Consider the following 27,035-nt stretch of genomic DNA (forward strand, 5'->3'; position numbering starts at 1 on the left):
AGATATACACACACATATACATGTACGTGTATGTGTGTGTGAAGTATGTTGAATGCAACAGTTAGCCAGATTTATACTGAAATTATTTTTGTGTTTGCATGATATTTTGAGGGGATATGATAAGGGAAGTCTGAATGAATAAAATTGTTGTCATACTTTTAAGTATTAAAGTATGGTGATTTTCTGAGTATGAACACACAGGTGTTTTACAGTGGAAATAGTGTTGTATTTGGAATCAGAGGACCTGGGTTCGATTCCATCTTAGTCTTTAAACTACTTTTTTGGCCTTGGGCATATCACATCAAGTGCTCTAGACCTCAGTTTTGTCAGCTCAAAAAAGTACATTAGAATACATGACCTAACTCTAAGCTTCCTTCCATCTCAGTAAAGCTATGATGATATCAACTGGGAGATATAAATATATAAATAACCTGAAGATGATTACAGGATCATACTTTTTTTCTTTTGTTAAGAATAATTCAGTAAATATTGAATTATTTCTAATTGTCTTTATTCTTTGTTTTTAGGAGGGCACATGAGCGCCCTCCACCCCATCCACATAGGATGCACCCAAACTATGGTCATGGGCATCACATTCATGTGCCACAGACAATGTCTTCCCATCCTCGACAAGCTCCAGAAAGGTCTGCTTGGTGAGTTGTTTGTTTGTTTTCTATGAGGATAGTCACCTTGTGGCAAACGTGATTTTCCCCCCGCCCCCCCCAAGTCCATATACCTATGCCCCGAATTATCCTATGATGATTATCTGTTATTATCTATTATACTGTTGTCTTCCTCAGTCAAATGTCAGCTTATTTCCAGTTAAATTCCTCTTCATTTCCCCAAGATAACATTGAGGTTTCTAATTTTTTTTCTTGGTCTTGGGGAAACCATTAAAAATCTAAAATTGGATTGAATAAATGGAAACTAGGCATACCATTTAGGCAAGTTTGCAAAGTCCTGATTTATAATTCAAAATTCCCATTAAGTTGTTTGTTATTGTGCATTTAAGTTTTATCATTAGTCATTATCCTTGGAGAATTGCATGGCTTTTGGAGTTAGTTGTAAAGATCAGATGTGAAAAAGCAGGTAAAGCAATTTGCATACCTAAACCACCATGTAAATAAATACAAGGTATTCTCTCTGGCAGAGCTTCTCCTGTGTTTGTCCACATGAATCACACACTCTGAATTTGGGGATTTTGACTTAGGGAAGTTGTATATATTACAGAGGTCATGTGGTATAATAGAAAGAGCAATGAACTTTGTAGCCCAAGTGACCAGGGTTCAGATTCTGGCTTTGACCGTTAATGTGTGGAGACAGTAAGCAAGGCACTAACTTTATGATCCTGGCAAGTCATTTAACCTTTCTCAGACTCAGTTTTCTCTTCTCTAAAATGGGGATGATATAGCACCCCACAGAGTTGTTGTGACAATCAAATGTGATAATTTGTAAAGCACTTTATAGATCTTAAAGTGCTATATAAATGCTAGCTATTATTATTTTCCATAAATGGGAAATTAATTCCACATGCATTCACTAAACACCTATTATATACAAGGCCCATAATAATAATGATATTTTCACTACCTTTTTCATAGTATTATGAAGCAGGTCACAGAAATAGATAAGATCCAGTTTTAAATTAGGGTTTTGTTTTTAACAGTCTGATGGGTCCTTGAATATTTGGCCTTTCATAGTAATGTTCTTCTCATCTTATTCCAACCAATTTTGTTAAGTGCAAAGAATTATAAAATATTTTTGTAAGGACTGATCTAAACAGTAGTCAGCCTATATAATGAATTGGTTTTGGTTCAGCCATTATGTTTTCTGTTTAATTGTGTACACTACAACTTGAGAGAGGTACAGAGTCAGGAAGATGGACATCGAGGTGTGGAGAGGAAGGGAGGACAGTCAGGCTAGAGTCTTGGGCATTTTCTGTGGCAGAGAGTTAATAGAGACACAATATCATTTGATTTCTTTCAGCCATTTTTTATTAAACATCTCAAAATTCCATAAATATAATCTATTCTTTTACAGAACCTAAGATATGCTTTTATTTCAGAGTATGGCATACACTGAAGAACTTAGTTTATTTAAACAAAGTAGCAATAGAGCTTTATAGCCTTTTAGACCTGGTATCAGGTATCATCTAGCCCCTACTTTCCAAAGATAAAAAATGAATGCCCAAAGAAGTAAAATAATTTACCTCAAGTTAAAAAAAAAAACAAACCAGCCTAATAGTCCACTGAATTCAAATGTAACAATACAATTTTGATGTCCCCTTGATTTCAGTAAAATGATTATTGTATTATATTGTATTTTTTTAAGACAGAATCTCATGATTGTTTTGTTCGTTTTACATGTGCTTTAATGGAATAATTTTTTTTTTTGCCTTTTGGAGGGCAGTTTGGGTTAAGTAACTTGCCCAAGGTTACATGGCTAGTTTTTTTTTGTGGATGTTAAGTGTCTGAGGCCGGAACCAAACTCGGGTCCTCCTGACTCCGGGGCTGGCGCTTTACTCACTGTGCCACCTAGCCGCCCCGGGAATAACTTATTTAAGCATTTAATTACTAATAATTGGAAAAACATTGTAGCCTGATGGATAGAGTATTTATTGTCTGGAAGACCTGGGTTCAGATTTTACTTCTGACATATGTTAGTAGTTTGTCTACAGGCAAGTCACTGTTTTAACTTTTCAGTGCCAGTGGCATCTCTCTGAGACAAAATCACAAAAGAAATGTTGATCTATACTGGTAGAATTTCAGCTTTGTAAGTTCCATGAACAGATCCAAAATAAAATAGAAGCTGCTGTTTCTAGAAATTATAACAGTATTATTTTGAGATAAATTTAATCCTTTAAACTATTAGAATTCTTTGGTAACACTCAACTAAATGTGTTAGTAAGCAAGAAATAATTTTAGAAAGGTACACAGAAATGTTCTCTTTTTTGATTGATAGTAGAAATGAATGGCACCTAAAGTTTAAAGTATTGACTTTTGCTTTTGGTAGGGAATTGGGAATTGAAGCTGGAGTGACTGCAGGAACATATCCTCCAGGTGCACTGCATCCTCACTTGGCTCATTACCACGCACCTCCTCGACTTCATCATTTACAACTAGGAGCTCTTCCATTAATGGTAAGATGACTACTTGTAAACTTTTTGTTATTAGAATAATTTTTTTTAAACATTCTCTGTTTTTATGTTAAATAATTCTTTGGAAGGCAGTATGTGCAATATTGAACTTTTTTGTTTTCACAGAATTTATAAAAATTGCTTTAATTATTATATAAATGTTGAATGGAAATGCTCAGTAAAAGATAATAGATTTGCTACAATTTATTCTTTCCATCTTGTAAAATTTGATTTTTGGATATAAGATGAAATTATAATTATTGTCCTTGTCTTCATATATATAAATGAATATATTGCCCTTCATATACGAAATTGTTACTACTTCTGACCCACTATTAATAGAGCATCAAAGAGAGCAAGGACTGTATTTTTACCTTTGTATTTCCAGTGCTTAGTTATCACAGTACTTGGCACATAGCATCTTTTTCTTTTCTTTTTTTCTTTTCTCTTGGAGGCATTTGGAATTAAGTGACTTGACCAGTGTCACACAACTAGTGTCTGAAGATGGATTTGAACTCTGACTTTAGGGCTGGTGCTTTAGTCACTGTGCCACCCAGCTGCCCCAGTAGTATCTTAATAAACAATTGTTCACTACCTTGAAGTATTTGCAGTAGTCTGTCTACCCTCTTTCATTTAATCCCTAGAAGGACTGAAAATCCATTATATCTTGACTTTTTATGAGTTTTGTATACTACTGTATCAAAATTGATTTAGCAACTGAGATTATTTAAGTATGAAATGTCATCATTTTGAATTTTCTTCATTTGAATATTTGATGTTTATTTTTATTTTTTTGGATGGGGTGAAGGCAGGGCAGTTGGGGTTAAGTGGACTTGCCCAAGGTCACACAGCTAATAAGTGTTAAGTATCTGAGGTTGATTTTGAACTCAGGTCCTCCTGACCCAGGGCTGGTGCTCTATTCACTATGCCATTTAGCTGTCCCGATACTTGATGTGGTTTTTTGTTGTTGTTTATATATTTTTTTTTAATTTTATGTTTATTTTTAGTTTACAACATTCATTTCCACAAGATTTGGAGTTACAAATTTTTTCCCCATCTTTCCCCTATCCACCACCCTAAAACAATGATCCTACTTAATACTCCCTCCCCAAATCTGCTCTCTCCTATATCCTCCCCTATCCCCCCTCTGACTTTCCAGTAAGGCAAGTTGGAAGTCCAATTCTGTATATCTTATTTCCCAGTTGTGTGTAAAAAATTAATAATAATAATAATTTTTTAAACATTTGATTTTAAAACTTTGAATTAGAGATTCTTTCCCTTCTTCCCTTGTCACCCACCCTTACTGGGAAGATAAGCAGTTCAATATAGGTTGTACATGTATAATTACGCAAAACATTTCCATAGTGGATATATTGTGAAAGACCAACTATATTTTCCTCCATACTGTCCCATCCCCTACTTGTTCTGTTTTCTACTTTGACCCTGTCCCTTTGCAAAAGTGTGTCCTTCTAACTACCTTCCCCCCCAATCTGCCCTCCCTTCTATCATCGCCCCTCTTATCCCCTTCCCCGCTACTTTCCTGTAGGGTAAGATACCCAATTTAGTGTATATGTTATTCTCTCCTTAGGCTAAATTCAATGAGAGTAAGGTTGACCCATTCCCTTTTGCCTTCCTTTTCTTCCCTTCCATTGTAACAGTTTTCCCTTGCCTCTTTTATATGAGATAATTTTCCTTATTCTGTCTCTCCCTGTCTCCTCTCATTATTTTCCTCTGTGACCTCTTAATTTTATTTTTTTTTAATATCATCCCTCCTATTCAATTGATTCTGTTCCCTCTGTCTATGTATACCTGTATGTATATATATACATATACACACTCATATGTGTATTCATATGTCCATATACCCTCCTATACAGACATGTATATTATATATATATATATACACACACACATTTATATTCCCTTCAACTATCCTCATACTGAGAAAAGTCTCATGAGTTACAATTTATCATTTTTCTGTGTAGGAATGTAAATAGTTCAACTTTGATAAGTTCCTTATGATTTCTTTTCCCTGTTTACCTTCTCATGCTTCTCTTGTTTCTTGTATTTGAATGTCATATTTTCTATTCAACTCTGGTTTTTTAATCAAGAATGCTTGAATGTCCTCTGTTTCACTGAATGACCATATTTTCCCCTGAAACATGATACTCAGTTTTGCTTGGTAGGTGATTCTTGGTTTTAATCCTTGCTCCTTTGACCTCTAGAACATCATATTCCAAGCCCTTCGACCCCTCAGTGTGAAAACTGTCAGATCCTGTGTTATCCTGCTTGTGTTTCCACAATATTCAAATTATTTCTTCTTGGCTGCTTGTAATATTTTCTTCTTGATCTGGGAATTCTGGAACCTGGCTATAATATCCTGGGAGTTTTCTTTTTGGGATATATTTCAGGAGGTGATCAGTGGATTCTTTCAACTTCTATTTTGCCCTCTGGTTCTAAAACATCAGGGAAATTTTCCTTGAATTTCTTGAAGGATGATTTCTAGGTTTTTTTTTATTATGCTTTCGAGTAGCCTAATAATTTTTAAATTATCTCTCCTGGATCTATTTTCCAGGTCAGTGGTTTCTCCAATGAGATATTTCACATTGCCTTCTATTTTTTTCATTTGTTTGGATCTGTTTAATAGTATCTTGATTTCACATGAAGTCTTTAGCTTCCATTTACTCCAGTCTAATTCTGAAGGAATTATTCTCTTTAGTGAGCTTTTGAAATTCTTTTTCTGTCTGGCAAATTCAGCTTTTTAAGGCATTCTTCTCCTCATTTTGGGCTTCTTTTGCCATTTGAGTTAGTCTATTTTTTAAGGTGTTATTTTCTTCATTCAGGTTTTGACTCTCTTTTCATGATTTTCTTGCATCATTCTCATTTCTCTTCCTAATTTTTCCTCCACTTCTGTTATGTGATTTTCAAAATCCTTCTTGAGCTCCTCCATGACCTGTAACCACTTCATATTTTTCTTGGAAGCTTTTGGTGCAGGAATTCTGACTTTGTTGTCTTCCTCCCGTTCCCATGCCTTGGTCCTTTTCTTCCTTTGCTTGCTCATGTTGCCACTCAGTTACTTGACTTTTGAGGTCTTTACCACAGTAAAACTCTGCTTCCAGAGGGGAGAGCTTTATCCCAGATCATTGGGGTTTTCGCAGCTGCTGGAGCTATTAGTTGGGCACCCTCTCTGCAGACACCACAAATTCTGGCAAACCCCTGGACCTCCACCCAAGACAGTGATCCAGATCCAAGCAGGTTAAAGCAAGAGCAATTACTCTCTGAATGGTTGCTTTGTCCCCCTGTGATCTGCAGGCCAGGAGTGCTGCAGCAGCCACATGGCTGACTGCAGGGCCGCTGTGACTCTGCCACTTCTTGCCCAAGGGGGCAGGGGCCAGGCCTCTTCCATCCCCTCCCCAGTTCCAACAGAGTTCCACACTGACCTTTTACTTTGCCTTTGGCATTTATGGGTTGATAATTCTGGAAACCGCCACACCTGCTGGTGATATACTCTCCTGAAGTCCGTTCTAGCTGCTGCTGGTCAGGGCTGCCCTGGGGCTAAAACCATGGGTTCACATGGGGCTGGGCTTGGCTCCTAGTGCCCTGTGATGGACCCTTCCTGTCCACCTGCTGGGCTGCCTTCAGTGGGAAATTTGTTTCTTTCTGTCATTTTGTGGGTTCTGTAGCTCTAAAATTTGTTTAGAGTAATATTTTATAGGTATTTGAGGTGGTTATGGGGGGAGCTCACGGAGTTTTCCTGCTTCTATCCTGTCATCTTGGTTCGACCACCTGATACTTGATGTTTAATAGTAAAAAATTGTGTCAGTTGTGAGCTGGGTAAAAATGAGATGCTGGTTGATAGGAATTTTTCTACAAGAATGATTTCATGCATGCTTTTTAAAAAATATATTATTCCACTCATTTACTGGATTACTTCCCCTGCACTAAAAATAAAATTTTCCTTCATTTCCCTCCCTAAAAAAAAAAGTTTAAAAAACTGGCTTAGCCACTTCATCTGATTAGAATATGCAATTCTGTACTTATATTTCCCTTTTGCTGAATAGAAATGTTTCATGTTGACTTATTTTAAATTCATTAAATATAAGAAATATATGTTGGCTTTTAGTTAATACACATTTACATGAGTGGTACGTTTTAATGTTGTAATCATTATCAAAGAGCAAGTACCTTTGGGACTGTTAACCTCAAAATTTTGCTTTTATAAAGTTTATATAGCATAAAAGACAAAACTACAGCAGTACTTTTCTCATTGTATGTGTGCTCTGTAATGAGTCACATGGTGAAAAGTTTATAAACCTAATTAGTATATATAGTTTAGGTAGGTTACTATTTTTCAAAGGAATTGTAAGATTTTACAAAAAGAATGCTCATTGGAGATCATCTAGTCCAAATTCCTCCTTTTAAAAGTGAGTAAATTAAAGCTCTGTAAGTTAATTCCTTCCCTTCTTTCTCTAAGCATATTCTGGTCTATCAAAACTTAAAAAAAAAAAAAAAGATTTCCTCCCTTTACTGCCAAAGTTCTCAAAAGTGATACTCCCTCACTAATTTTCCCCTTTATATCTGTATACTGTCTGCTAAAATGACTTTCTTCAAGATTGTAATGCCATGCGCAAGCAGCTTTCCAGAAGAATGCTACTGTGAACAGCTTTTAAGGTTCTGATTATACACAGTATGGTGATCACTCTATTCCATAACAAATCAAAGCTAAACTTTCACAGAGAATCAAGGTACAGCATTCACAATATCACAGCTTATCACAGAAAATCACAATATAATATTCACAACATAGTCTCAAAGTACAATAGTCAAAGTCTTCCATTCATAGGGCAACTAAGTTAACTCATTCAGTCACTTATCAGTAACATATCATCTCAAAGTATAATAAAAGTCTTCCACTCATTGGGCACACTTGATTAACTCAATCAATCATTTGTTCATCAATCAATTTCTAAGTGTCATACACAAATCCCTCCACCCCTTAGGTCACTAGTAAACTATAATTCCATAATTACTCAATACCCAAGGAAAGGTCTTTTCATCTTGACTTGGGGCCTGTTCTCAGATTCCCTGGATCCCCTTCCATGGTCCCAGATTCTACCTGGATTCACCAGACTGTCACCTGGGTTCAGTGGCAGACAGCTCTCAGTTCCTTGACCAGGTCTCTGGGCAGGTCCTGCTCCACACTGAAGTTCACAGGGTCTGGTCCATGTCAGATCCTTCACCATTTCTGCTCCAGGGAATTCAAGGCTCAATCAAACCACAAAGAAAGTCTCAGCATCCCAGTCATGCTTCCTCAGTCACCTGGGTTCCTGGCTCCTGGGATCCTGTTCAGAAGAAGCTCCACCACCACAAGTTTTCAGGAAATTCTGGCTCAGTTCTCCATTCTTCTGTAGCTGCTCTGCCACCAGATCTCGGTCTCAAGAAAATTCTGACTGTGCCTTTCTGGGGCTTTTCTTATATACACACAGCATTAGCTTCCTGTTTCAGCCAACCTCTTCCTGTTATATCAGTAACAGGGGACAGGAGTTCATACCCTCTGTTTCCCCAACAGAGGCTTGATCAGTTACTAAGTGCTAAGTAACTGCTACTTTTGCCAACTCAAAGGGATCTTCAAATTCAAAATTACATTACCTTTACAAAGATCACTAATGATCCCTCAATGACAACTTTACCAAATAATTAGTAATTCTTCTTGATTTTTTGGTAGCACTTGATATTGTTGGCTTTTTTAAGTTCATCAAATATTAAGTGAATACTCTCTATAAAGAACTATGCTACTTATAGAGTCATCCTTGTATCTTTCTATTTTCTATAGAATTACTATTCTATAGAATTTGGAATTACTTATATTTGTTGAAGTTGATTGGCATCAATGATATGAGGGAATGGCAAGTTAAAGAGATAAAAATATAAATTTCATCATGGGGCTAGCATCACTCCAACTGCTTAATACCTTGGTTTGCCAATCAGTTTCTTTACCTGAGTTTGTTTTTATTGATCAGGGTGAGGCCAGAACCATGATTTTATTTTGACCATTTTGGCAGCTGAGAAGGGTCCCTTTACTTGCATGAAGTCAGCCCACCTTACATCACCACATCCAGCAGTCAGACTTTCATCTGATCCTGAATCCAAATCTCTCAGCAGTTAATCAGCTGTGCATTGAGCTCCCTAGACTCAGGAAGGATAAGGAGAAAGGGGTACCAAACCCAAAAGTGATTTTTATTTGTGCGTGAAGAAAATGAGGCAGTGGTGAGGAGCTTCCCAGTACTAGGTGCCAAGGGGCAGCTAGATGGTGCGATAGATAGAGCAGTGCACTTGGAATCATGTAGAACTATCTTCATGAGTTCAGATCCAGCCTTGGACACTTACTGTGTGACCCTGGCCAAGTCACTTAACCCAGTTTGTCTCATTTTCTTATCTGTAAAATAAGCACTCAGTATCTTTGTCAAGAAAACCCCAAATGCAGTCATGGAGAGTTGGATATTACTGAACAACAAAAACACAGTTGCCAAGGAGTAGAAAGGCAAGGAATGCTGATATTATTATGGTATTGAGATGGAGTAAGCCTCCTGCTAACTTCCCATTAGGCAAGCTGTTAAAGTTTGGGACAAGGGAAAACTGGCCAAAAGGGAATGTCCAAAAAGCAGGAGAGCTCAGTTCATACTGAGAGGGTAAGTATGAGACTTTTGAACTTGAAGTGTTAGGTGTTTTTTAAGTCTGTTTTGTGTCTGGATAAACTCAAACTGACTTTTCTTGTAGCCTGGTCAGCCAAAGAAAAAAGAATGGAAAGGGTGGAAACTTTTCTGTGGAACTTTCTAAGCCTTTGGAAAGAGTCTTTCTCTCTGCATTTCTAACTCTGGTCAAGTTTGGAAGACAGACTCAGATAAGAAGAAAGGGAATTTGTGTTCTCAGTCTGTAGAAATTTGTAGCAATATAAACTAGAGATCAAAATCTGCTACTGAAATGTATCTTTAATGTGAAATTCTAATTTATGATGACTGCTAGAAGATCTTAGTGGATTTTGGAGCTTTGCAGATTAAGGGTAAGTGCAAGCACCTCTCTCCTCTTCCTGGATGGTGATAGGGATATTCAGGAAATGCAGTTTCAAACTATTAGGAAGTAGGCAGAACTAGAGTTAGTGAAATGATTTAACTGAATTTAATTGTTTAGGTAAATTAGTAGCTAAACCACCTAAATTAAAATAGACTTTGTCCAACTCCAGAGGTATAAAGTGATATTATATAACGAAATCTGTACAGGAAAGATTCAGTGGAATATTAGTGGAATGTAATGGTTGAGAAATAAGATGAGATGGACTTTAGAAAATAGTGAAGATAAAGAAAAGTGATGAATGAGAGTTTTTCTTTTTTTTAATTTTTTTTGGTCTTTATTAATTTGTTCACTTTTAGTTTACAAGATTCAATTCTACAATTCCTTGAGTTTCAAATTTTCTCCCCCTTCCTCTCCTCCCTCCTCCCCTTCCCGTCCCCTGCCCCCCTCTCCACAGTATACAATCAAGTATAGGATCTGCAAATACTTTAACATTAGACATTAGTCAGGTTATAAAGAAGGATTGTATCAGATGGAATGAACAGTGGGAAAGAGGAGACAAAACCAAACAAAAAAAAGACAGAGAGCAGGTAGTTTGCTTCAGTCTGAAAACTCTGTTCTTTCTAGTTCTTTCTCTGAATGTAGACATCTCTCTCTGTTGGCCAAAAGGGAATGTCCAAAAAGCAGGAGTCTTTTGGAGTTGACTTACAACCCTGCATTGCTGAGAAGAGTCCAGTCTATCAAAGTAAGAATGAGAGTTTTTAAAAGGAAAGGCTAGGGGCGACTCAGTGGCACGGTGAATAGAGCACCAACCCTGGAGTCAGGAAGACCTGAATTCAAATCCGGACTCAGACACTTAATACTTACTAGCCATGTGACCTTGGACAGGTCACTTAACCCCAATTGCCCTACCTTCCCCCTGCATAAAAACAAAAAAAGAAAGAAAGAAAGGTTAATTTCAAAGGTGATAGGGAAAATTTAAGTAAAGATAGGGGAGTAGAAACTAAGGAAAAGTTGCAGTAATCATGTGAGTGGAAGTGAATTTGGAAAGGGGTTTGAGAAGGCTTTGATTCTATTGTGATAAATATTTTTAAATAGTTATTTTATTTTTTTTATTTATTTTTAGTTTTCAACATTCACTTTTATAAGATTTTGAATCCTAAATTTTTCTTCCTTATCCCTCCCCAAGACAGCATGTAATCTGATATAAGCTATATATGTACAATCATTTAAAATATTTCCACATTAGTCATGTTGTAAAGAAGAATCAGAACCAAAGGGAATAATCACAAGACAGAAAAAACAAATTATAAAGGAGAGAAAATAGTATGCTTCAATATGCAGAGATAAAAAATAATTGAAAAACTCTTAGAGAAATACCTCTCAGCAATTTTAGACAGACAACACTCTGTCCTTGAAAGACTTTTAGAACCTTGTGAGTTCCAAAGGAGGGAAAATGGGAATGTGAGCCTGCCAGGTAAAAGCCCTCCCCTATTTTCCTTGTGCTTTTCAGGGTTGTCTTATGCCTCTTTGACTAGTACTGAATGTCTTCTTCAAGATCTCCCTTACCACAGATAATTTAATATTATCAAAGAAAACTCTTAGGAACTCACTCCCTTTCTTTCTGTCCTATCTAGTTAGTAGGAGTTTAGCAAATTCTAATTAGCTAACTGACTGGTAAAGAAAATGTCTGGTGTAAAGTTACGCTAAAGTTCTTTGTAAAAAAAATAAACAAACACCCTCTTTCTTTTTTTAGTAGTTTTGCTGCCTATATGCCCTATTGAATAGGAGGGGAGTGGGTAAGGTGAGGTATGAGTAAGGTTAGGTTTAAAAACACAAAAAGAATTGATTTTTAAAGAGACAAGGTTAAAGGGAGCTGGGAGTAGGAGTGCTGCCATGAACTTTTGCATGTGAACTAACTGAAAATAGGTTGCCCTTGAGAAAATTGAGACTACAGATGTTACTGTGAGAAACATCCTTAGTCTAGGAATAAACAATATTCATTGGAAAGCCAGGAAGGTTTTCATTGCCTTTATTTTACGTTCCTAGTGAATGGGTACCCCCAAATGGACAGAGTACGGGGACTTAGACAAACGCTAGCCCTTTTATGCTGCTTCCATTAGAATTTTCACTTTGTTCCCCATTGGCTAGGTGCCACTGCCCACATCATGCTCTCCTCAAACAAGACATCCCTCTTCCTGGACTGTCCTTTGCATGTTACTCCTTGATGTGTCCTTCCTCCCTCGTCATGCAGTGCATGTTCAAAAATGGTGGCTGTCGAGGGGGCAGAGCCAAGATGGCAGAGTAAAAGCAGGAACTCCCTTGACCTCCCACTCCAACCACCTCCAATACCTTAAAAATGACTAAACAAATTTTAGAGCTACAGAACCCACAAAGTGACAGAGAGAAATAAATCTCCTGCCGAAGGCAGCCTGACAGACTGATAGGAAGTGTCTGTCTCACTGGACTGGGAGCGGAGCGCAGTCTCGCGTGTGCCATGCCAGTGCAGGTATGTGGCACAGACTGGTCAGAGCAGACTTCAAGAGAGTGAATCACTGGCAGCCGTTGTGGTTTACAGACTTCTCAACCCATAAATGCCAAAAAAAGATAAAAAGTCACTGGGGGAATTCTGTTGGAACTGGGTGAGAGAAGAGTGGGGCAGCAGATATGGTGGCTACCTGCAGCTCCCGCCGTGGCAGCTGCTTCCAGAGCTCCTGGCCCACAAATCATGGGGGGACCAAGTAACTAACCAGAGGGCAATTGCTAGAATCTCTTTGTTGGCGCTGAGGAGGATTCTCTTGCTTTGCCCTGCTTGGATCTGGGTTGCAGTTTAGGGTGGCAGTCCTGAGGTAAGAAGCTCTAATGTGGCAGAGCTTGTTGAGGCTGTGGAGAGGCAGTCATCCTCACAGTTCTGAGGCAGATGCCTAGAAGAAGCTCTGACAACAGCTGTGCAAAACTCCAAAAAATTTGGGACACAGCAGTCTCCACTCTGGAAGTAGAGTTCTACTGTGGCAAAGAGCACAAAAGTCAAGTTATTGCTTTTTTGGTAACAAAGATGATCAAAAGGTAGAACCAGAAGACAGGGAAGTCAGAACTCCTGCATCAAAAGCTTCCAAAAATAATATAAACTGCTTACATGAGCAAGCAAAGGAAGAAAAGGTAGCACAGCAGTCAAATCTCAGATTCCTTTTTGGGGGAGAAAAAGGACCAAGGCATGGGAACGGGAGGAAGACAACAAAGTCAGAATTCCTGCACCAAAAGCTTCCAAGAAAAATATGAAGTGGTTACAGGCCATGGAGGAGCTCAAGAAGGATTTCGAAAATCAAGTAAGAGAAGTGGAGGAAAAATAGGGAAAAGAAATGAGAATGATGTAAGAAAATCATTTAAAGCGAGTCAGCAGCCTGATAAAGGAGATCCAAAAAAAATACTGAAGAAAATAACACCTTAAAAAAATAGACTAACTCAAATGGCACAAGAGGCCCAAAAAGCCAGTGAGAAGAATGCCTTAAAAAACAGACTTGGCCAGATGGAAAAGGAATTTCAAAAACTCTCTGAAAATGGTGGCTGTCTTCTCCTGTGGGTTGTGTAAGTTAATATCAATGAGGCTGGTTAAGCATGCCTAATTAGTAAAAAGTTGGTGACCATCCCTTGACCCTGGTCAGTTTCAGCCGGTTTCAACCTGTGCCAACCTTCTAGAGGAACTTATAGATTTTATTCCAGCTATGTGATTGGATAGGGTTGCTCTGCCCTTCCCTTCCCTCATCCTGGTTTACACATTTCTGCATATCCCGTGTAACATCTGTCTTTGCAACATCCATTGTTCCTATAGAATCTGTGGAAACCAAACTATTAGCGTTTCTCACATTACCATTAGTTATTACAAATCCAGATTTGATTTTTTCAAAGTTTGTCCTGAAACTAAAATTGTAATGTCTCATTTATAATGAACTAAGTTTTCTTATAAGGATAATTGTGGTAAATCAGAACTTAATGCAAATTGCATTTGTTCTTTCACATTAAGGAAATACCCTGGAAAATGCCTGGGTTAAAAATCTAATCTCAGAAATTTATTTGCTGTGTGACCTTAAACAAATGACTTCACCTCTATTTACCTCAGTTTCCTAATTTATTTAATTTTTGTGTGCTTTATTTTTTTTTTTGGAGGGCAATTGGGGTTAAGTGATTTGCCCACGGTCATATGGCTAATTTTTTGTGTTGAGTGTCTGAGGCCAGATTTGAACTCAAGTCCTTCTGACTCCAGGGCTAGTGCTCTACTCACTGTGCCACATAGCTGCCCCAGTTTCCTGATTCATAAAGGGGATAAATAATGATGGCCTCCCCCCCACCCCCCAGGGTTGCTGTGAGGATCAAAGGACATAATGATTATAAAGTGTTTAGTATTGTTCCTGACATTTGGTGAGCACTATATAAACATTAGTAAATCTATATTGGTCTTGAATGCAGTCAGTATAGAATGCTAGAGGTGAAAATGAATAGTTTTCTGTGTAAGATAACTTGGAAATGCATTCTACTGAATTGATGTTATCTGGCAACTAGTTTTGTTTGATGTTTATATATATGAAATTGTGAGATTTGTTCTTATGTTGTGAGATTTGTAAGCCATTGTGTCAGAATTGCTGTTAGAAAAGTACCTTTGTTGAGGTTTAGGGGTGTTGAAGCAACACACGGGTCCTTGCCCGAATGAATTCTACCCAAGCCTTATTTCAGCCAAAGAAAAACAAGGTTTTTAAAGATCTGCCATATTGGCTAGACTCTTAAGGAATCTGGGCATTTGGATCACTAATACAAGCAGGCCAGATCGAATGAGCACTTTCATGGAAACAAGATGGATCTTATATACAGAAAGACTGGGAGGGATCTAGAGTTGGCCACCTGGGGTGATTGGAGGAGGGATCTAGGGAGGATATTAATGGCACTAGCCAGTAGGCTGGGGTGACTAGGGTGTCTGACTTTCCAGAACCTAGAGAATGGGGTTTAGATAGGATTAAGGGTGGGAACTAGTCAGAGGCAATCTGGAAGTAACAGACATTGAAGAGCTGAGCAAGGTTAAAGGGAACTGAGAATTGGTTTTAGCTTTAATGAAAGGCCAGTTGAGAGAATTATAATCTCAGGGAATGCCAGATCTAATGGGGAAATTCTAGGAGAGGTTTTCCAGGGCCAGTAGATAAATGGGTCTCAGATTCTTTTGCTGTAAGGAGCAGGTCTGGGCTTGAACCCATACCCCATCACCACCTCTCTAGTCTGGATGCTGTTAGATTATGGATTGAACTGTTAAAAGAATGTGGAAAAGTGTTTGAAAAATCAATAATGCTGATAATTTACTGTTGGGAGGAAAAGTAACTGCAAAGGCCTCTTTAAGCTATCCTTATCTGTGATGTTCCTTGGGACTTTCTACTTGGGCTAGGTCATAAGATCTTATCAACCTTTCCACTATGATGTAAAATTCTAAAGTACTGAAGTTTGAGAAATTAGGACAACACTCAGCCAATGTGCGGAAGTTTACAAGTTTGCTTATAGTAAAGAGTTTAATTGAAATTTTTTCCCTATCACATTATGAAATTGTATCTGTTAATAAATAGTATGTATTGATGTTACATCTTTAAACCAACTTAATAGCAATTCACTTTAGATTCCAAAAGTTTGTTTTGTCTTAGGAGTTAGGCAATATGGATGTCAGTTACTCTGGAGGCTTACAGTGGCTAGATTTTCTGGCAGCTTTGTACTATCCAAATGTTACTGTGAGAAACATCCTTAGTCTAGGAAAAAACAATATTCATTGGAAAGCCAGGAAGGTTTTCATTGCCTTTATTTTACATTCCTAGTGAATGGGTACCCCCATTCAGCTATCATGTACTTGCTGTATATGTGAGACTCCAGAATGTAATCATTCTTAATTTATAAATGAAAAATAAATGAAATGTCCTTTATGTGCTCCTTGTTTAACTGAAACATGAGCAAACATAGTAATAACCTAGCCTAAGCTGTGATTAGTGAAATTGTGCTATTTGAGGTGAAATCTAATGGTACTGTATTATTTATAATATTCTGAGTTTTGATTTCAGATATATTTGTCTGAATCATCATAAAGCCAATAGTCCACCATTCAGGAGAAATGCCATATGCTACTCAAAGGAGGAGAAGTCTGAGAAGTACTGTTCTTAGGTGGCTATCTTTTCCCTGGGAAAACTTGAGGGGACTTCACCTTGCATAGGCAAAGGTGGGATCTTCTTGACTCAGTTATTACCCTATGGTGCTGTTTCCTTTCTGAACTAGAAATTTTTCCACCTGATTAATTCAGAGCCTTGACTGTGCCACCTCGTGAATAAGAAACTTTGCTGTTTGACTGGCTTGTTAACTGTGACTCGTCTGGAATCAAACAGAGCTAAAGGAGTTTTTTCTTGGTATTGTCATAACCATGTCCCTCTTTTTTACTTTTGGCAGCAAATTTCTATAAGCAGGCCGGTGAACAGTAGAAGTTTTGTCATTACAATACTAAATCCATTAATAGTTTAATAGTGAAACATCTGAGTTACTAAAATAGGATGCAGATATGAAAGATCTTACTATTTTAATGTGAATTTGTGGTCAACTCCATTTCTGAGCAACTAGAGTGAGTTCTTAGGCTGGACATTCCCTTGCTAATAGTTCTATATTTGTGTATGAGATCAGATCCTTAAAGTACTTCATAAAGATAGAAAGAACAAATGATATTTTAAAAAAACAACTGGGCGGCTAGGTGGCGCAGTGAGTAAAGCGCTGGCCCCAGAGTTGGGAGGACCTGAGTTTGGTTTCAGCCTCAGACACTTAACAACCACACAAAAAAACTAGCTGTGTAACTTGGGCAAGTTACTTAACCCCAATTGCCCTCCAAAGAGGCAAAAAACAAAACAAAACAAAAAAAACCCTGAAAAATTTCTGAACTTTCAGATAAATTATGGGTTCCTAATTTGTTATCCTTCTTATAGCTCTGTTGTCAATAGGGTTAGGTCCATAAGGTTGAGTTCTCATCACATGAACTACATATTGGAGAATCACATTTGGGAGGTTGTACTAAATTGTATTAGTCTTGTAACTGGAAAATTTTAGCAGAATTACCTAGGAATTTCTGCAAGTGACTAGGAACCAGAGAAATAGATTCCAGGGAAAGCCCTTTTTAGAGCTATCCTGAGAATGAGGCCTATTCCAGAATTTCCAAGGGAGATGTTTCCAGGGACTAGATGACCACATGGGACATCTTGCAGTCCAGGTGAAATGTACTGATTAAATGAACATTGGGAGTGGGTTACTGGATTACAAGGAGACTTGATCTTTTTTAATATTGATGATGATTATTATATTATTTCATGGGGAGGTTTTGTTTTATGGTGTTTATTTTTACTGAATTTTCTTTATGACTGTGGTGATAATGTAAATCCTCCTCTCAAATTAATTCATCTTAAGCCCTCTAAGTGGTTTAATATGTAACCTGATTTAGTTTTCCTATAGAGAGCCTATTTAACAAGGTTTGTCTCCTTAAGTGATATTTGAGATTATGACTCTGCTTAACTAAATTTGTTCAGAATTTATGGCATTGAAAGAAACATGGGATTATCATTTTGTAATACAATCACAAGTACACTTGTTTCCTGTTGCAAATGTGTCTCCCAGTTTAAGCCACTGATATTTACTCAGATTAATTTGGCATGAGCAATAGAGATTAGGATGATGCAGTTGATCATAGAGGAGCAATACAGGTCTGATTGTGGGGGAAGCCAGATGGTTCAGTGAATGGAGTACCAAGCTTGGAGTCAAGAAGCTTCATCTTCCTGAGTTCAAATCAGACCTCAGACACTTAGTAGCTTTGTGACCCTGGGCAAGTTACTGAACCCTGTTTGCCTAATTTCCTCATCTGTAAAATGAGCTGGAGAAGGAAATGGCAGATCACTCTAGTATCTTTGCCAAGAAAACTCCAAAAGGGGTCACAAAGAATTGGATATGACTGAAAAACAACACTGGTGCCGTACTATGAATATGGTTAGCCCCAAAGAGGGAATTGTGCAAAATCAGACCACTAGGCATAATATAGTCCAAGTGACCCCCATATTTTAAAAACCTTACTTAAACTTTGGGTTGTGCTTAGCCAAACTGCAGCAGAGGACAAGGCCCCCTTGAGGACTACTCACATCACTTGAGAACTAGTTTCATCTCCCAGTAATGCTGTAATGAGCAAAAGCTAAGGTGACACTCATCCCATCTCATCATTAAAACATCTACCAATTAGTATTGTCTTACCCTTATATGTAAATACTACTATTTACAAAAGCAGGCAGGAGCTTGGATTTGGCAGCTGCTTACTCTCAACTGCTTGATGCCTTGGGGCACCAATAAACTTTTTTTTAATCTTGAAAAGTAAGCCAATGAAATTGTTCTGAATAGTTTTAATTTGTGTCTGTTTTTAAATAGGTTCCAGATATGGCAGGCTATCCTCATATCCGTTACATTTCGTCAGGATTGGATGGAACATCATTTAGAGGCCCTTTCAGAGGCAATTTTGAGGTTTGTAATAAAATAAGTGTAGTTGTTGGCCAAAATGTCTTTAATAAAGGGGAAAGTATATAACAGCATCTGTTTGAGGTATGGCACCGCATTTCAATGCAGTGGGAAAGAATGCAAACAAACTATCCTAATTTTCAAGATAATTATTAGCATTTGTTGTGTATGAATTTAGAGAAAGAGAGAGAGAGAGTGTGTGTGTGTGTGTGTGTGTTTATTTAGAAGGGGGAAAACTAATAATTCACATAATTTGAGAGACAGGAACTTAGAAATCCAGCCCCTTCACTTTACTGGTGAAAAAACAGAGACCTATGATTGTACAACGATGTTAGGAGCAGGGTAAGAGCTACAACATGGGTTTCCTTATTCTAAATCTTTCCATCCCAGCATGTCTGTCTTGTTAAAAGAGGAGCAAATAAAGCATTTATTCAGTAAACTGTGTAGAAATTGAATAAAGTTACTTACATAATCAAGTAGTCCATTGTTTTCCAAACTTTTCACATACAAAGACTACATCTATATAAATTAATTAGTGCTAATATTTGCTGAACATAAGTCAAGAGAAAGTATTTTCATTTATGTCATTCTTAGTTAAACTGCATATTTTATTGGCACTAAACATTGAATACAAGCTTGCTTCAAATAATGTATTTGTGGACCTTTGCACTATCTTTGTGTAGCACTCAGGTTGTAATTAAACTAAGCCATGTAAATATGAAAAAATAATTTAGTTATGTTTATCAGAGTTCAGGGTCCAGAAACAAATTCTGTTTCAGATCTAAAAGTTCTTTGTCATTTAATCTTTTTTTTTTTTTTTTAAGCAGTTGGGGTTAAGTAACTTGCTCAAGGTTATAAGGCCAGTTATTTCTGGGTGTGATACTAAGTATCAGAGCCTGGATTCGATCCCAGCTCATCCTGACTCTGGGGCCGGTGCTCTTACTCACTGAGCCACCAGGCCGCCCCTAACAATTGGGGTTAAGTAACTTGCTCAAGGTTACATGGCCAGGTGTTTCTGGGTGGGTGCTAAGTGTCTGAGCCCGGATTCGATCCCAGGTCATCCTGACTCTGGGGCTGGTGCTCTTACTCACTATGCTACCTGGCCGCCCCGTCATTTAATCTTAAGGACAAAAAAACCATTTGGATATTAGATTTTTGCTTTCTTGTCATGTATGAAAATCTTAATTTTGTGCTTTTTTTAAACTGTAATTAAATATCAGATTCAACTTTTTCTTTTCAGTGTTCCAAGTTTTTTGTATATTGTAACTTTAGAGAAATTGGAATATGACTAACTAAAATCATTACTGGGATTTTTTTCCACCTTAGATCATCTTCTTTGTGATTTTTGAGGTTATCAGTTTGGGTTTTGATGTTTTATTCCTTGTTTTTAGGAACTGATTCATTTGGAAGAGCGGTTAGGAAATGTCAATCGTGGAGCTTCCCAGGGAACAATTGAAAGATGTACATACCCTCACAAATACAAAAAGGTGAGAATTTCTTTTAATAGCCTTGGTGCAGAATTTGAAAAATATTTAAGTCTTCTAAGTTAGCCTTGCTATAATATAATATAATAATATATATGATATATTGATTATTAATATATATAATATAATAAAACCACTTATTTGTTGTCTGAGCTGCCCATTGGTTCTTGCTCTAAGCGTAGTTAAAATTAAACTTAGTTTCAAGTTATTGCCTTTGAAAGATAAAATTTTAGTCCTTTAGTCAAATTATCTACTTCTACAGCATTTGGTCAAGAGTTATTTACGGTCACAATCTAAATTTTGAAATTCTTGCTTGTTATAGAATTGCCCTAACCTATACCGATTTCCAAATACCACTTCTAAGCAACATGTATAGATGGCATAAAGACAACAACACTTTGGCATTTGTAAAGATATCGGGAAATTAGCAATTTTCAAATTCTGTGCAATTATGGATCTCTTTTAATTTTTTACCTTAGATTTCTAGTGTGTTATTCTTTTTAAGCATTGAGTTGATGGACTAAATAAATTAAACATGGTCACCAGAACCCCACAAAAAGCTCCTAAAGATGAATCATGCTATAGAGAGATTAATGAAATAGACATAACCATAGTTGCCATTGTGGGTTTTTGGGGGTTTTTTGTTTTAAATTTTTAGAGCTATAATGAGAAATCACTAATATTTCTTGGTCTTCTACAATTTACAACTATTTATTTTCATTCCCAGTTATGGATGTTAGCAACATCAATAAATTTGCACAGTATTTTAAAATTAGTATTGAGAAAAAATGTACAAGGTGTGATTTAAAATTTTTTCCCTTTAAATATTTTGACTATTTAAAAATTATAAAAATCATATATTTATATTGTGTGTATCTTTAAAATTTATATGCTGCCTTTAAAATAAAGGCCTTCCTTATTACACTGACTTAGTGACAGTATTTTTAATCTGTTAAATTCTGTAGCTAAAAAGAGTATGCATGCTAGCCCCCTACTATTTATTTACCAAGCTACACCTTTTTATTAGCCATCAATAGCTATTTTAAAAAATTTTGTTTGATACTGTTCAGTGTTGTTTTGTTGGTGTTGTTGATGATGTTGATTTTTAAAAAACAGATTTTACTCAGTTATTCAATAATGTCATCTCTACTAATAAGGTAACAACTGATTGGTTCTCACAGAGGAAACTACACTGCAAACAAGATGGGGAAGAGGGAACTGAGGAAGACACAGAGGAAAAATGTACCATTTGTTTGTCTATTTTAGAGGAAGGTGAAGATGTGAGGTAATTAAATATTAATCATTAATTGCCAGAATTTTACAGCAAGGGCTAGAAACTAAATATTAAGCCTCATTTACCCTTTCTTTATTTTAAAAAATTTTTTTCTTTTTGGAGGGGCAATTGGAGTTGTGACTTACCCAAGGTCACATGGCTAGTAAGTGTTAAGTGTCTGAGGTTAGATTTGAACTCAGGTCCTCCTGACTCCAGGGCCAGTGCTCTATTCACTGGGCCACCTAGCCACCCATTTACCCTTTCTTTAACCCATTCTTCCAACCAGGCTTTGTAGTTGGCCATGATAGAGAGAGGAGGGAGTAGAGAAGAATGCATACCCCTTTGGGGAGTAGGGTTAGTGCATTGTTACTGGTTTGTTGAGAAATCCAGTTCTGCCTTCAGCTCTGCTGCTCATTGGCTTTGGACTTTGAGCAGATCATCGCCACTTGTCTACATCTATGTTTTCTCTTATTCCATTAAATATTGGATTAAATGCCTTCTTGGGCCTCTTCGAGTCCCATGACTCTTTTCCTGTTCCTCTGTGAAGGAAAAATGTGCAGAGGGATCATTTGCAAACTTGGCTTAGACACTTAAGAGCTTTGTGACTATAGCCAGGTCCATGTACTTTTCAGAGCCTAAGTTTCTTTATCTGTAAGAAAGCAAGGATTCCAGAGTCTCTACCTTCCTCACAATGTTATGAAGCAGAGTGTTTCCAAAATTTAAAGGAACATAACAGTTGTCATGCACTAGTGCCACTTTAGTACATCCTTTTGCTGGACTTTTGACATGTAGAAATGGTAGGTAAGTTGTTTTCTGTCAAGTAAGTTTTTAGTTGATCATGTTGGAGAATCAGGGATGGAAGTATTCTTTCCTTTCCTTTGGAGGCCATATTGTTTTATCTTTCAAAGTTCCAGAACAACAAAATTTGTTGTGTACATTTTAAGTTGGAAAAAGGTACCTTAGGTATTGTCTAATCTACCCTTCCCAGTTTTACAGATAAAGAAACTGAGGTCTAGAGCTAGGACAGCCCAATGTCGAACAGTATGAAGAGTCAGAATTCGTTCCATACACAGATCTCTTGTGACCAGTTGGAATACAAAATCAAATCTATTTTAAAGTGGAATATAGTCCATTTTATTGAAGTAAGTTTGTGAATGAAATTAATTAAAAATGCTTAAATTTGAGGTTGTGCACTCAGATCCCAAATAACAGATTCATAGTCTCTTATTTTCCTAATGCAGCTTACAATGTTTTCAGGAACTTAGACAGCAAAAACTGTAATCTCTCAGAATTTGAGCTGAAGATAGCTGTACTGTAGTGAACCCACATGTCAGGGAGGTTTTCAGATAAGTTACTATTAAAAAAATTTTTTGTTGAAGAGGTTCATCACATATGAACACTTTGTGGTTTTTTTTTCCCCTTTGCCACCGTAACTCAGAGATGGTTAGAGGCAGTGATCTTCATTAATCTGTGTTGTTGATGGGAACACCCAAAAATGAAGTCTGTTTTGTTATCTTAACTCATAGGATAACTGCCTTAATTGAGAAAAGACTAAGTGTGTAGAAATAAATGGTATCTTTTTTGTTTCATACAAATATAAACAAGTCTGAGTGAAGAATTAAAATTGGCTTAGTGACATTATTGTCAATACTTTATCTAGAGTGAATGTCGCTTGACTTTCTTCTTAAAATGACAAATTTTGCAATTTTATGCAGTTGGAAGGAGCACTCTAATCAATCTCCTGGACAAAAATGGATATGTTATCATGTAGAACTTAACCATCAATGCAGTTCTAATGATTACAGTCACTCACAATATATTGTATATTTCTACGTATATAGAAATGAATTATCCTAGTAATTTTTCTTATATTGTTCCTAGCCTTTTGTCTAAAATATTACATTTAAAATGTCTTTATGAAGAGAAAAAAAGTTCCCAGTGACCTTCAAACAACTTAACCTATAAGGTCTTTAGAGAAGCCATTTGTATTCATCATAACATTATTTTTTTTTTATTTTTAAATTTTAGGCGCCTTCCGTGTATGCACCTTTTCCACCAAGTGTGTGTCGACCAGTGGTTAATTACTAATAAAAAGTGCCCCATTTGCAGAGTGGACATTGAAGCTCAGCTGCCAAGTGAAAGTTGACACCATTTTCCCAGAACTCTTGCCCTCCCTCCCATTCCTATCCTTTCTGGTACTGCAGTCAACCAAAGATGGCATGACTTACCTGCGCAGATTTGGAAGCATTGAATTTAAAAGAGTGCTGGCTCTGCTACATGGTACAACTAATGCTAGACCTACAGTTTGTGTATACAGTTGATTTAATGTATTTATAAAAGCTCTTTTTTTTTTAGATTTTACATTTCCTTTTTTATTTTACTGTATTTTTGCATGGTTCCTTGTATTGATTGCATTTCTTTGCACATATTATGGGCTTTGTGACCCTAAACTTGCAGGCAAGATTAGCTGCTTTAGGAAGTAGAATTGTGTGGTCCTTTTGTTTTTACATAGTACCAAGCTTTGAGAATTATGATTTCATCCATTACTAACCTTGAATTTGTTAATTTAATCAATCATGTATTTTAGTTTACTGTATAGAGATGAACTAGAAAATGATAATATTGTGTATTAAGACATTCCTTAAGTAGGACAAAGTGGCTGCTGTATATTTACAATATGAGTTCTGAGTTAAAAACCATCCTTAATACTGGGAACAGAATACAAACTATATTCAGTCAGATGCAGGTGGCATACTCATCACCAGAGTGATCGATTTGAATCTTCTTGGTGTATCCTTTTAAATTTCCTTTCAGCACAATGCAGATATAGATGAATATTGATATTATACACTTATACTGCTGTTCTGATTGTATTTATCTTTTTTCTGACATTGTCTAGAAATTTGATTCCCTGATTTAATTTTCCCTGCTGTAAAACAGCTCTAACGAACACTAAATATTAATTTCCATTAGCTGGATTGTATATACTTGCAGATTTAATGAATTTTTAGGGAAACTGAAAAAAGACATGTAGAATTTTGTTCTTCAGTCTTCAACTAAAGCACGTCTAGTTAAGATATCTGCTTACATTGGTTTTGTAAACACATTCAATCAAGATTTAGAATTGCAATTGTTGGCAGGTATCCATGCATTCATAGAACTTCTAAAGGTCCCAGGATCATTTTCAAGGGATTTTTATTAGTTAAAAGTTAATAAAGTTAGCTAAATCTACATGTCTCTTGTTTTATTTCTCACTAAACTTGAAAAACTATAAATCTGCAGATACTGTGAGGCACAAATTATGCTGTTACCTAGTGTTGCTCTGGTTATAGAATTCCACTGTATACATTGCCAACAGTCAATCACTGGTTTAAAAATATTAATTTCTATAGTTAAGATTTGCTGAATAATATAGTATATAGAGTTAAGTTAATGTACTAACATTTCTCCTTTGGAGGAAGTTTTAATCCACTTCAGGATGCAAATTCCTTATCAAAATACTTTCATATTACAGAATAGCATAGTTTATTTGTTTAAATGTGCTCAGTAATGCCCCAAGTTGCAAATGCATCCAGACAGTGTTACTGTCATAATGTGGAAGACATGTTCCTATGGATCATATGTGAAGATGTCAATAAGCTTGCATTAAGCCACCTGCTTTGTAAGTGGATTGATTAATAAATACCTTCAATTTCCATTGTCCTTGTTTTTTCATAGTGTGTGTAAAGCAAAATCAAAAATTATGGGATAAAGAATGCTTTTAAAATTGTGTTATAACTTCATGTTTGAATCTGCCCAATTTGGTGTTTTGTCTTTATTAAATTAAGGTTACTTACCTTTTTTTCATCCTCTTTTTTATGGGGGTTGTGGGAAGCAATAGAAGTTTTATAAAGACAGTATGTTAATAGTAATGGATAAGGGGGCCAACTTGAAATCAGGAAGACCTATTTCAAGGCCTACCTGTAATGCTTATCAGGTGTTTGACCATGGGCAGGTCACTTTCCCAGGCAACTCTCCTAACATAAATTAAAGAGGGCTACTGAGTGCTAAAGATCTGCATTGGTGGAAGGATTTACTACAACAGGTGTTTCCCAAGCCAATGAAATCACAGCTCTTGAATATCCCACCTCTTAACAACTCCACAAAACTTAGCCAAATTCTTTTTTAATCTGTAGTACGTTATAATTTTTTTTTTTGATGCTGAAATCTAGGGAGGGGAGAACTGATTGTTAGCTATTTTTAAATTTAATTACTTTGTGGAGACAAATCATATGGTAATATACATATTTTCAGAGACAAACTGTGTGAGTTTTAAGCTACAGTTGCATACAAAGTACAAGGTGGAGGCAAGCTTCCACCTTAATGGAATAAAGGACAAGTGGCCTTGCTGTATATATTATTCCTGTGATGGTATAAAGGATGCAGGGAAGTATTCTCTAACTAGTTACTAGAAAACCTGAGTTCTCAGTAAAGGGCTAAAGTGTTTACACATTTAAATCAGAAACACTTTGACATGTTTGATAATGGCTACTGTTGATTTTTTATTATTATTTAGACAGAACATTGCTGTTTATCATAAAATAATTTTGTTAATGTTGGAGAACTTAAATTAAAATGCTGCCCTTAGAGGAAAATGATCCAGTGGGAAAATATATTGCAAGAGTTCCTTCGCTTTGTTGTGCTTTATTTGTTTTGGTGCTTTTCATTTCCTTGCATCCAGTAATTTCTAAATAAAATTTGTAAAAACGGCCATCTATCATTTTAATGGGAAAAATACTTGTCAACGAATATGTGTAGATCAGTAACACTGTTTTCTTATATGACCTGACATTTTTCTTCCACTTGAATTATTTTTGCATTTTAATTGCTTGCAGACTCTTCCCCATCTGAAATATGTTAATTGTTTATGATAAGAATAGTTTTATTATTAAAATTAATGGTCTATGAAACTTGAACACTAAACAATAATATTAAAATATTCCAATTATTTTTAGCATTTTATTTTCAGTTTTTTCTTTGTGTATGAGAAGTTTGTTTGGAAGTAAAATTATTCCAAGTTCTAAAAAAAAAACCATATTTAAAAGGTTTTGGAATACAATTTGCTTATAAGGTCATAAATTCCTGTGTCTTCTAGCTTTCTAGGTCTTTTTCAATACAAAAAAATGCTTAAACTTTAAGGAATAAATATTAGAACTCACCTTATAGTTTGGCTGAGTGGGCTAGGACAGCCACTTTTGCCATTCTGAATGGAACATTTATTAGATGTAATGGTATAAACAACACATCATTCTTACATTTCTATTACATATGTAAATTGTTATACGTTAAGTCCCAAACACTGTCTTCTAGGTTAAAAGGGATAAGCTAGTTGATCTATAACAGTCCCTTCATTCTCAAATTCTATAAAACATAGGGTTTTTTAAAATTGTATCTGACTTTTGCATCATTTATTTAATTTCTAAATAAATTCCCCTCTCCCCCTACCCCACTCATTCAATTAATGTGTAAGAGGGAGAGCATTTCA

General features: G+C 36.4%; 1 protein-coding gene across 5 annotated transcripts in view; it reads left to right on the forward strand.

The window, feature by feature from the left end:
• The window catches only part of RNF111 (ring finger protein 111), a 160,686-nt gene extending 134,179 nt beyond the window's left edge, over positions 1-26,507 (forward strand). For 3 of the 5 annotated variants that reach the window (XM_069098162.1, XM_069098161.1, XM_069098163.1), the window contains exons 9-14: positions 528-653; positions 3,013-3,139; positions 18,668-18,760; positions 20,146-20,241; positions 21,396-21,523; positions 23,540-26,507. In XM_069098162.1, coding sequence (XP_068954263.1) covers positions 528-653; positions 3,013-3,139; positions 18,668-18,760; positions 20,146-20,241; positions 21,396-21,523; positions 23,540-23,657 — 688 coding nt within the window. In that variant the 3' untranslated portion in view covers positions 23,658-26,507. The remainder of the gene's footprint in view (positions 1-527; positions 654-3,012; positions 3,140-18,667; positions 18,761-20,145; positions 20,242-21,395; positions 21,524-23,539) is intronic. The other 2 variants (XM_069098164.1, XM_069098165.1) reach the window with 1 other exon arrangement.
• The last annotated feature ends 528 nt before the right edge of the window (positions 26,508-27,035 follow it).

Source organism: Petaurus breviceps, unplaced genomic scaffold (genome assembly GCF_028583685.1).
Source record: "Petaurus breviceps papuanus isolate PSGF00001 unplaced genomic scaffold, PetGlider_PUasm1.0 37, whole genome shotgun sequence".
Classification (NCBI taxonomy): Eukaryota; Metazoa; Chordata; class Mammalia; order Diprotodontia; family Petauridae; genus Petaurus; species Petaurus breviceps.